The sequence below is a fragment of the Clupea harengus genome, chromosome 22 (genome assembly GCF_900700415.2).
Source record: "Clupea harengus chromosome 22, Ch_v2.0.2, whole genome shotgun sequence".
Taxonomy (NCBI): domain Eukaryota; kingdom Metazoa; phylum Chordata; class Actinopteri; order Clupeiformes; family Clupeidae; genus Clupea; species Clupea harengus.
In genome coordinates, this window is record NC_045173.1 from 24252074 (window position 1) to 24264573 (window position 12500).

The following is a 12500-nucleotide window of genomic DNA, read 5'->3' on the forward strand; positions in this document are numbered from 1 at the left end:
TCTATTCCTCCTCTCCCTCACTCTCTCTATTCCTCCTCTCCCTCACTCTCTCTATTCCTCCTCTCCCTCCCTCGCTCTCTCTATTTCTCCTCTCCCTCACTCTCTCTATTCCTCCTCTCCCTCACTCTTTCTCTCTATTTCTCCTCTCCCTCACTCTCTCTATTCATCCTATCCCTCACTCTTTCTCTCTATTTCTCCTCTCTCTCTCTCTCTCTCTCTCTCTCTCTCTCTCTCTCTCCCTATTCCTTCTATCTCTCCATTCCTCCTACTCTCTTCCGCCCAGCCATACACTCTTTCTCTTCCTCTTATATTGTTTTCAGGCACAGACCTTTCTTTGTCTCTTTTTTCTCCCCACTATCAATAACACTAACACTAACACTGAACACTGACACTAACACGAACACTAACACTGACACTAACACTAACACTGACACTAACACTAACACTGACACTAACACGAACACTAACACTGACACTAACACGAACACTAACACTGACACTAACACTAACACTGACACTAACACTAACACTGACACTAACACGAACACTAACACTGACACTAACACTAACACTGACACTAACACTAACACTGACACTAACACGAACACTAACACGAACACTGACACTAACACGAACACTAACACTGACACTAACACGAACACTAACACTGACACTAACACTAACACTGACACTAACACTAACACTGACACTAACACGAACACTAACACGAACACTGACACTGACACTGACACTGACACTATCACTAACACTAATATTAACACACTAACACTCTTGCTTTATTGTTTCTTTCTGACTCTCCCCCTGATAGACACTCATATATATGCGTATGTGCGCTACGTTCCTTTTAGCTGTTATCTCTCTTTCTCTGTCAATGCAATTTGGCTCAATTCAATTGTGCTTTATTGGTATCACACAATGATACAATCTCTCTCTCCCTCTCTCTATCTCTCTTTAGTTTTTTTTTCACTTCTGAGTTTCACTCCATTTCTGTCTCATATCCTCTTGCATCATTTATTTATAATTCAGTTCTTTGTTGTTCTAAATGCACAGAATGCATATGACTTCTGTTTGTAAATATGTATGACAGGTTGTCATTGCCTGACAGGTCAGTGTGCCACAAACGCTCGCCCTCAGTGACTTCCTTTATGAAGTGCCAGGTGACGACTAACAGGTGACAGGCCAGATAGATCAGCTGAAAGATTCTGCATCAACTTCAAAGTGCCAGAGGACATCTAGAGGTGTGTATGTGGATACCCTGAGGAGCTTCAGTGTGTGTGCAGGTCTAAAGGCCCATCCACACTGCCAACGATAACTACAACAATAACTGTACAGTTTTAAATATCTCTCTAGCTCATAACAATGCAAACGTTTACACCACACACTTATACCCATAAAGACATGAAGAACGATATCATTGGGCATCATTGGGGTTGTTTTTGTATAGATGTGTGTGTCTGTGTGTGTGTGTGTGTGTGTGTGTGTGTGTGGTCTATGGGTGAGTGTATTTCCATGTATGAATCGCCTTGAGACAATTTTGTTGTTTTGGCGCTATATAAATATAATTGAATTGAATTGAATGTATAAATGTGTGTGTGTATTTGTGTGTGTGTATCTATGTGTAAGTGTGTGTCTGTGCATGTGTTTGGAAGGCACCAAATCTCAATCAGACATTCGTTCCCTGTCCTTTTCCCATCTTTCCATCATAAGAGAGAGCAACTCAACAAACAACCCCAAAGTAAATTAATTGGAGAAACTAAATAGTGCATGTGGCACGGAGGGAAAACAAAGCAAATTAAACCTTTAATTGCATCGACCCCTCTGTCTCTCCTGTACATCTCTGCCTGAATGAGAATTAAGCCCCACTGCATCACAGCTCTTGCTCTCTCTGTGGGTCTGTTTGTGTGTGTGTGTGTGCGCGTGTGTGTGTGTGTGTGTGTGCGTGTGCGTGTGCGCGTGCGCGTGCGTGTGCGTGTGCGTGTGCGTGTGCGCGTGCGCGTGCGCGTGCGTGTGCGTGTGCGTGTGTGTGTGTGCGTGTGTGTGCGTGTGTGTGTGTGCGTGTGTGTGTCTGACAGCATTAGGCAAACCTCATTATCTCTGTCATGTCTTGGCCATTAATCAGCTGTGTCTGTTTAGAGCAGAGAGAGATGAAGAGAGGGGGAGGAAGAGAAGAAGAGAGAGAGAGGGAGAGAGGGAGAGAGAGAGATGAAGAGAGGGAGAGGGAGAGACGAAGAGAGGTAAACGAATAGAGGGAGAGAGAGAGACGAAGAGAGAGGCGGGGGCAGATATAGAGTGTGAATGAGAAAGAGAGGGGTAGAGAGAGAAAAGAAAGAGAGAGAAAAGAAAGAGAGCAATCATCTGTGTGCATAATGAGGTCTTGATGAAAACCCATCCCTCCACCGCAGGTTATGATGACTCAGACAGCAAACAGAGCTGAGAACACAGCTTCTGCTAACACACACGCATACACACTCATGGAGGTCGAACCTGGGAGAAGTGTGCTTCATTCCCAGCGCTTTCTCTCACACAACACACACACACACACACACTCACACACACTAACAGGTGACCTTCAAAGAACCTATGGAGGACTTTCAACAATTAACACAGTAACACACACAGTATCAATGCAGCGGAGATCGACTCTCATTTTCATTCACCTATATTTGAATCTTATTTTACTCTTCCAAATGCCATGTGGTTGTGGTGCACCGACCAACAATAACGACTGGCACAGTAATCATTTAGGCAAGGACTCTCACTGCAGAAGAAAAAGCGTAGCAGAGTAGACTGCGTGAAGAGCTTGTAGGACCTCATAAGCGCTTATAAGCTTGTAACACTTTTTGAGGCCTTATAAGTGTTTGTAACTTGTATAACAGGGGCTATCAGAGTCTGCGATAGACATGGATGCAGAGGCCCAGTGCGATTTGGTTAGAAGTGTCATGGATTTCTTTGATCAATGAAAACAGAGCATGTATGTTTCATACTCTTTTTGATTATTTGTGGAAGAGGCTGTTGATAATGTGTGTTTTTAATAACTCGACCCTCAGCCTAAAATCATACATTGCATGCCGGGTATATGTTCCTCCTTGTATTGTGGCACCTGTTGTATATTATGAACAGACCCATCAAATACATCCCCCCAGGAACCTTTGGTATCCACTTGTGCAAGGGGACCCATCTCTACAGCCAGCTGCTTTCTGACACATTATGGAGCGGACATCGGTGCCATATTTCAGTCAAACCTCACGTAGCAGCAGCTCTAGTGGGGGTGGGTTATTCTATTCTATTCTCTAGTGGGGGTGGGTTATTCTATTCTCTAGTGGGGGTAGGTTATTCTATTCTATTCTCCAGTGGGGGTGGGTTAATCTATTCTATTCTCTAGTGGGGGTGGGTTATTCTATTCTCTAGTGGGGGTGGGTTATTCTATTCTATTCTCTAGTGGGGGTGGGTTATTCTATTCTCTAGTGGGGGTGGGTTATTCTATTCTCTAGTGGGGGTGGGTTATTCTATTCTCTAGTGGGGGTGGGTTATTCTATTCTCTAGTGGGGGTGGGTTATTCTATTCTCCAGTGGGGGTGGGTTATTCTATTCTCTAGTGGGGGTGGGTTATTCTATTCTCCAGTGGGGGTGGGTTATTCTATTCTCTAGTGGGGGTGGGTTATTCTATTCTATTCTCTAGTGGGGGTGGGTTATTCTATTCTCCAGTGGGGGTGGGTTATTCTATTCTCCAGTGGGGGTGGGTTATTCTATTCTCTAGTGGGGGTGGGTTATTCTATTCTCCAGTGGGGGTGGGTTATTCTATTCTCCAGTGGGGGTGGGTTATTCTATTCTCTAGTGGGGTGGGTTATTCTATTCTATTCTCTAGTGGGGGTGGGTTATTCTATTCTCTAGTGGGGGTGGGTTATTCTATTCTCTAGTGGGGGTGGGTTATTCTATTCTATTCTCCAGTGGGGGTGGGTTATTCTATTCTATTCTCTAGTGGGGGTGGGTTATTCTATTCTATTCTCTAGTGGGGGTGGGTTATTCTATTCTCTAGTGGGGGTGGGTTATTCTATTCTATTCTCTAGTGGGGGTGGGTTATTCTATTCTCCAGTGGGGGTGGGTTATTCTATTCTATTCTCTAGTGGGGGTGGGTTATTCTATTCTCCAGTGGGGGTGGGTTATTCTATTCTATTCTCTAGTGGGGGTGGGTTATTCTATTATCCAGTGGGGGTGGGTTATTCTATTCTCTAGTGGGGGTGGGTTATTCTATTCTATTCTCCAGTGGGGGTGGGTTATTCTATTCTCTAGTGGGGGTGGGTTATTCTATTCTATTCTCTAGTGGGGGTGGGTTATTCTATTCTCTAGTGGGGGTGGGTTATTCTATTCTATTCTCTAGTGGGGGTGGGTTATTCTATTCTCTAGTGGGGGTGGGTTATTCTATTCTATTCTCTAGTGGGGGTGGGTTATTCTATTCTATTCTCCAGTGGGGGTGGGTTATTCTATTCTATTCTCTAGTGGGGGTGGGTTATTCTATTCTCCAGTGGGGGTGGGTTATTCTATTCTATTCTCTAGTGGGGGTGGGTTATTCTATTCTATTCTCTAGTGGGGGTGGGTTATTCTATTCTCTAGTGGGGGTGGGTTATTCTATTCTCTAGTGGGGGTGGGTTATTCTATTCTCTAGTGGGGCTGGGTTATTCTACTCTATTCTCTAGTGGGGGTGGGTTATTCTATTCTATTCTCTAGTGGTGGTGGGTTATTCTATTCTCCTAGTGGGGGTGGGTTATTCTATTCTATTCTCTAGTGGGGGTGGGTTATTCTATTCTCTAGTGGGGGTGGGTTATTCTATTCTCTAGTGGGGTGGGTTATTCTATTCTCTAGTGGGGCTGGGTTATTCTATTCTATTCTCTAGTGGGGGTGGGTTATTCTATTCTATTCTCTAGTGGTGGTGGGTTATTCTATTCTCTAGTGGGGGTGGGTTATTCTATTCTCTAGTGGGGGTGGGTTATTCTATTCTCCAGTGGGGGTGGGTTATTCTATTCTCTAGTGGGGGTGGGTTATTCTATTCTATTCTCTAGTGGGGGTGGGTTATTCTATTCTATTCTCTAGTGGGGGTGGGTTATTCTATTCTATTCTCCAGTGGGGGTGGGTTATTCTATTCTATTTCTCTAGTGGGGGTGGGTTATTCTATTCTATTCTCTTGTGGGGGTGGGTTATTCTATTCTCTAGTGGGGGTGGGTTATTATATTCTATTCTCTAGTGGGGGTGGGTTATTCTATTCTCTAGTGGGGGTGGGTTATTCTATTCTCCAGTGGGGGTGGGTTATTCTATTCTCCAGTGGGGGTGGGTTATTCTATTCTATTCTCTAGTGGGGGTGGGTTATTCTATTCTCTAGTGGGGGTGGGTTATTCTATTCTCCAGTGGGGGTGGGTTATTCTATTCTATTCTCTAGTGGGGGTGGGTTATTCTATTCTCCAGTGGGGGTGGGTTATTCTATTCTATTCTCTAGTGGGGGTGGGTTATTCTGTTCTCTAGTGGGGGTGGGTTATTCTATTCTCTAGTGGGGGTGGGTTATTCTATTCTCCAGTGGGGGTGGGTTATTCTATTCTCTAGTGGGGGTGGGTTATTCTATTCTCCAGTGGGGGTGGGTTATTCTATTCTCTAGTGGGGGTGGGTTATTCTATTCTCTAGTGGGGGTGGGTTATTCTATTATATTCTCTAGTGGGGGTGGGTTATTATATTCTCCAGTGGGGGTGGGTTATTCTATTCTCCAGTGGGGGTGGGTTATTCTATTCTATTCTCTAGTGGGGGTGGGTTATTCTATTCTCCAGTGGGGGTGGGTTATTCTATTCTATTCTCTAGTGGGGGTGGGTTATTCTATTCTATTCTCTAGTGGTGGTGGGTTATTCTATTCTCTAGTGGGGGTGGGTTATTCTATTCTCTAGTGGGGGTGGGTTACTCTATTCTCTAGTGGGGGTGGGTTATTCTATTCTCTAGTGGGGGTGGGTTATTCTATTCTATTCTCTAGTGGTGGTGGGTTATTCTATTCTCTAGTGGGGGTGGGTTATTCTATTCTCTAGTGGGGGTGGGTTATTCTATTCTCTAGTGGGGGTGGGTTATTCTATTCTCCAGTGGGGGTGGGTTATTCTATTCTCTAGTGGGGGTGGGTTATTCTATTCTATTCTCCAGTGGGGGTGGGTTATTCTATTCTATTCTCCAGTGGGGGTGGGTTATTCTATTCTCTAGTGGGGGTGGGTTATTCTATTCTATTCTCTAGTGGGGGTGGGTTATTCTATTCTATTCTCTAGTGGGGGTGGGTTATTCTATTCTATTCTCCAGTGGGGGTGGGTTATTCTATTCTATTCTCTAGTGGGGGTGGGTTATTCTATTCTATTCTCCAGTGGGGGTGGGTTATTCTATTCTATTCTCTAGTGGGGGTGGGTTATTCTATTCTCTAGTGGGGGTGGGTTATTCTATTCTCCAGTGGGGGTGGGTTATTCTATTCTCTAGTGGGGGTGGGTTATTCTATTCTCCAGTGGGGGTGGGTTATTCTATTCTATTCTCTAGTGGGGGTGGGTTATTCTATTCTATTCTCCAGTGGGGGTGGGTTATTCTATTCTCCAGTGGGGGTGGGTTATTCTATTCTATTCTCTAGTGGGGGTGGGTTATTCTATTCTCTAGTGGGGGTGGGTTATTCTATTCTATTCTCTAGTGGGGGTGGGTTATTCTATTCTCCAGTGGGGGTGGGTTATTCTATTCTGTAGTGGGGGTGGGTTATTCTATTCTATTCTATTCTCTAGTGGGGGGTGGGTTATTCTATTCTCTAGTGGGGGTGGGTTATTCTATTCTCTAGTGGGGGTGGGTTATTCTATTCTCTAGTGGGGGTGGGATATTCTATTCTCCAGTGGGGGTGGGTTATTCTATTCTCTAGTGGGGGTGGGTTATTCTATTCTCTAGTGGGGGTGGGTTATTCTATTCTCCAGTGGGGGTGGGTTATTCTATTGTATTCTCTAGTGGGGGTGGGTTATTCTATTCTATTCTCTAGTGGGGGTGGGTTATTCTATTCTATTCTCCAGTGGGGGTGGGTTATTCTATTCTCTAGTGGTGGTGGGTTATTCTATTCTCTAGTGGGGGTGGGTTATTCTATTCTCTAGTGGGGGTGGGTTATTCTATTCTCTAGTGGGGGTGGGTTATTATATTGTATTCTGCGCTGTTGGCGGAGCAGCCATTAGCAACCTTTTGCAGAGTAATTTATGAGCCCCGATCACAGGCAGGGGATTTACACAGAATAAATATTAGGTCTAATAAATCAGGCCGCTATTCTGTGGGTACGTGTTGGCTCCCCTCAGCCCTCTGATGTTTAGACAATCTGCAGGGTTTTTATTATGTGTAAGCAAAACATTGTAGCCCATCTTTTCACGTTATATGCCTCTCCTTAAAGCAAACTCCATCAATTTATGGAGCAGAATGGTCGTCGTGTTGTATGAGGCCGTGGAGAAAGTGGAGACCTTCGTCTGAGGTCTCCCTAAGCTGTTCTCTTCCTGATTTATGTGATGGATATCAGCGACACAATCATGAAGTGTGCTGCTGGTGGATCAAGAGGTCCTTCTTGGTGAATGAGCCTTTTATTGTTTTGCTTTGTCTTTCTATTCCTGAGAAATGTCATTAGTTTCTCCCCCTCCTTTTCTCTTCTTGTCGCTCCATCTCTAAGTGTTCACTGTTGAGCTGAGGGTGATTGAGATTTGGCAGATATGAGCTAATCACTGCTTGTTAGGCAAACAGGCCAGAGGGAATTAGACTGGGCCTCTAAATGACTTGTGTGTGGTGCGTTTACGAATTGCTGTGGGGGAGAAAGGTTGTGTGGATTAAACTGAGATCCAAATGAGGGGTTTCATTGGTGTGGTCGTTGTCCTTGTAATCATACGCTAAGCTACGACGTGTTTTGCCGTTGCCTTGGCGAAAGCTGTTAAATCCTGCGGAAAGGGCTCGCGGACCGAGGGAGAGCAGAATGTGTGTGCAAACGTCTCGTGACAGGCTCCCCTGTTCAGCCTCACACGCATCTAAATAGCCCTGTCAGAATCGCTGCTCCATTCCGACGAGACGGCTGCTTCCTTGCTTCATTGCGCTTGAAAATCATCCTGCTTGGTGTATGCGACTGAAACTGGGGCCGTGTGCATGTGTGTTCTTCCCAGTAAAGTTAAGCATTCTCAACTTTCTCTCCTTCTCATTTTAACCCTATTCTTCCCCCCTTCTCTCTACCTCCCACTCTCTCTCATTTCCTCCTTGATTCTCTCTCTCTCTCCTCCTGCCCTCGTCGCTTTCTTACCCCGAGTTTGATAGGCGTCTGCACATGCATAATATATGCATCCCTCATTAAGATGACTGTCACTAGAAAAACACTGTTTGGCTCACGGCAGGGTTTTGAGTGATTCTAAAAAAACCGCATATGTGTGTGTTTGCAAGTGTGTGTGTGTGTGTTTTCGCCCCCATTCTTTATTTATCAAAGGCTTTCCACAATCAGCGCTCATCGCTGCTGCTAAGGCTGTGGGAACAGATGTTTGCTGATTAAAGCCGCGCGCGCTGCCAAAACGCCCGTATACAGCTCATTCATTGCCCGCGGACCAGGACAAAAAAGACAAAAAAAACTAAAAAAGGAGAAAAAAACCAGAAGAAACGCTGGAACTCTAAGAGGCCAGTCAGTCAGTGAGACAATCCCACGCCCCCGCAACATAACTACCTCTGCCTCCAAACCTCCTCTCTTTCCACAGCTTGTCGGTTTTTTATGTAGGTAATTATAGTTTTTTCTTCTCGTCTTTACATTTATAAATGTACAGTACAGTGATGAGCCAACAGACTTGGATATCGAAGAGGGGAAGGTCTGGTAGCAGTGGAGAATAAAAAGATAGAGTAGGGCGGAGAAAGAGAGGAGGAGAGTAAGATCTGATCCAAAAAGAAAACTAAAACTCTTCTGTCAATCATCAATCAAAGTTAGCCCAAAGGTCCTTCCGAAACTTATGTCAATGTTGTGAATCTGAGATGACCACAGACACCGTGACCGCTCACCCCAGCCCTGAGACGCCCGTGTCTGCTGATTAAAACCCTCCGCCTGATCGCTTCAGCATGGGAAATAACTGTCAGATAAAAATCAATAAGCTAGTTACCCCCCCCTCCCCACGATATTTCTGAAGCCAAGAACTGGAGCAGTGACATAAATTTGTTCAGACATTAATTACAATGCACTGGGCAATCATTTATTTTACTCATATTTCTATTTTACAATTTACAAACTAGATAAAAAATAACATAAATAAATGACATGTTTCATGTACCTAAAATCATAAAAAAACAAACAATGACAGTATAGACACAAATAAGCACAACGTTAATCCATATGACTAGATCAACTGAGAAACAGAGAGAGAGAGAGAGAGAGAGAGAGAGAGAGAGAGGGAGAGAGAGAGAGAGAGAGAGAAATGATTTGTTAGTGTGATCTTCTGAAATAATCTACATTAAGAAGCTTGGCACAATACATTCTACTTCTCCTTCTATTCTTCTTCTCCTCTCCATCCTTGCATATTCCAAACAGGTCCAACAGAAAAGGCTGAACCAAACAGTGACAGCATCATGGAAACACAGTCAGACGTCCGAGATATTTCATATGTGCGAGCGTCAAGATTAAAGACAACAAACAAAAGAAAAAAAAAAAAAAAAAAAATCACTCATGAGCTGGTACACATATTGATAACAGGACGGACTGCGTTGGTGACAAGATGTGAGTCATGGTGAAAATCAAGTCTCAAATGTTTATATCCCTTTCTTTTTTTTTTAAAGTGTGAAAACATTCCCATAGTAAGTTTATTGTAGGTACAAACACATGTGCCTCTTCCTGACGTTCTCCCCCAATGTCCTGGAGCGACAGACAGCAGCACGTCAGCAGCACGTCTGATTCCACAGCTCCCTGTGTGTGTGTTTGACTTCAGGGATGCCTGAAAAAGTCTCGAGATTTACAGCTGAGTCTCCCATAATCCTTTGCGGTTGCCAGAAAAACACAGCACGCGCAGCAGAGGCTTAGCGGACAGCATTCAGTGCCAAGGATCTCTTTTTGCTTTACACAAGCGGCGATCGGCCTCAACGTCAAGCGCTCGGTGTGTTAGTGTCCGCACGTGTCCGACTGTGCGCCTTTTGAGTTCGGGTCCTCCTTCATTTCTACTTTTTCCTTTCCTTGAAATGTGTATTTTATCCCCCCCGCAAACAGTCTGTCATCTGTCAGATAGACGAAAGCTCACGGAGGGGCTGCGGCGGATTTTTCGAAGACATTCTGTCATGAGCGTACACAAACACATCGTGCAGCTGTGAAAAAGCTGAGAAGACGAAGAAGAAAGGAAAAAAAAAAAAAAAAAAACTAGGGAGAAGAAGAGGACAACAAAGCGAGAAGCAAGAGAAAATAAGAGTGTTGTTCTAATCATTGACGCCATCTCTTAGGAGACAGGCGAAGGGCATCTCGAGCACTCTCTCACTGATCATCTGTCTGCTGGAATGGTCTGGTGGGTGTGGGGGAGGCATGGGGCTAGTGTGTGTGTGTGTGTGTGTGTGTGTGTGTGTGTGTGTGTGTGTGTGTGTGTGTGTGTGTGTGTGTGTGTGTGTGTGTGTGTGTGTGGGGGGGGGGTGTAGCTTGGCTTGAATCAGGAATCCCAGGATGGGCAGTAGGTCCTAGTGGGGTGGGACAGAAGCAGAAGCAGAAGCAGCCGCAGCAGGAGGGAGGAAGCTCGGGGTCCAAGGCTGGTAGCGAGGATGGTTGGACGGAGGACGGCACAACGCACAAACGCTGCCGTGCTGGACGCCCACAGCGACAGCACTGTAGGGGAGACAGAAGAGGAGGGAGAGAACAGATGAGAACGGGTCCTACCCACACAAGCTGGGGTGCTTAACACTTACACTGACACGCACTGAACTTTAATGCTCTTTTTTTTGCCACGCTCGCTTGAATATATACACTTGGGGACTCTCCAAACGAACGGAGACAAAAGTCTATTGTTTGGTTCTGCGTGGCGTTGGAGGGGAACGCAGTGTGCGCGGCGCGAGCCATTTGGACACATTCTCTCGTTCAGCTCATCCATTTAAACATCGCCGGGGCCTGCCAACATCCGCTGGGGCCAGTGAGTCAGAGAGCCAGAGTGCTAGCATAGCGAGTGAGCGCTCACGGTTCCTAAGTTCCTCCCGTCTTAATAACGGGATAAATATCTACGGGGCATAAACTGTAAATGGAAACACCCCGTCATAAAGAGCGGGGATCGGTGGCTGCTTCCATCAGGGGGGCTTACCTTAGCTCAGCCAGCTGGCCCCCAAGTGCTTCCATGAAGGAGGGCGGTTCGTGTTGACTTTACAGCCTGCCAGCAGCCCTCGGTACGGGGGACTCCAGGGAGGGAAGCGGAGGGGAAAAAGAGAAGAGAGTAGGAAAGAGCGAGGGAGAGAGAGACAAAGGGTGAGAGAAAAAGCAAGCGAACAGGGGGGAGCCATAGAGGCGGAGGACGTGAAGGAGAGAGAGAGAGAGAGAGAGAGAAAGGGTGAGAGAAAAAGCAAGCGATCAGGGGGGAGCCATAGAGGCGGAGGACGTGAAGGAGAGAGAGAGAGAGAGAGAGAGAGAGAGAAAGAGAGATAGAAATGCAAAGTCGAGGGAGGTTCTCTAATCCAACTGGTGCGCACGGATTCTCGGCCAAGTGGAACACTGTAGTGTATTGCAGAGTGGAGACAGATATTCCATTTCAAAGGGGTGGGGGTGAGAAGGGTGGGGTGGGGCAGCTGGGGGGGGGGGGGGGGGTAATCTGGAGAACATCCAGCACTGGACGAGAGACCAGAGAGGCGCTTCACTCCGCGCAGAACCCGACCGCAGATAAATGCCTCTCCCCAGCATGAGAGCACCTCCGAGCCAAGAAAAAGGGATGGAGAAAAAAATAAATCTCAAAAAAAGAGAAAAAAGAAAATCGTTATATCTCTGAGACCGCCATTTTCTCCACCGCTGTTAACTGCCAGGTGGACCGACTCAGCGCGAAAGTCTTAAAATGGCAGAAAAACAAGAATCCCAAGGAACTATTTATACATTTATACACTGATACACACATTTAAAAAAAAAAAAAAAACAAAGCCAAGAAGAAAAGGAGAAACGCCCTTCTAAGTTCCCCTGTAATGGAGAAGGCACAGCAGTCTAGCCTTCCAGAAGCGCTTTCCCAGTACGGCGACGTGAAGCACAAGCCTCCTTCAGATGAAGAGTATGGATGGCACTGTATCAAAAAGTGCTGAATAGCTCTCATCCTCCATTCTCTTCTGCTGCGCAATTCGTTATCCTCTTCTTGTTCTTCTTCTTTTTAGTTTCAAAATTGAATTTAATTTAAAGTGCATGGATGAGGTAAATGGATTTCCAACAAAAAAGTCCAAAACAAAAACAATAAAAATCAAACAAAAAAAATAATGTTTTGAAATTGTTTTCCATTTATGTTGGTCTCA

The 12500-nt window shown here is 45.4% G+C and overlaps 1 protein-coding gene across 2 annotated transcripts in view; it reads right to left on the bottom strand.

Annotated features, from left to right (window-relative positions):
- Positions 1-11813: 11813 nt before the first annotated feature.
- The window catches only part of epha4a (eph receptor A4a), a 47320-nt gene continuing 46633 nt past the window's right edge, over positions 11814-12500 (bottom strand). For both annotated transcript variants that reach the window (XM_012816616.3, XM_031559972.2), the window contains exon 17: positions 11814-12500. This exon is cut by the window's right edge and continues 112 nt beyond it. In XM_012816616.3, coding sequence (XP_012672070.1) covers positions 12498-12500 — 3 coding nt within the window. In that variant the 3' untranslated portion in view covers positions 11814-12497.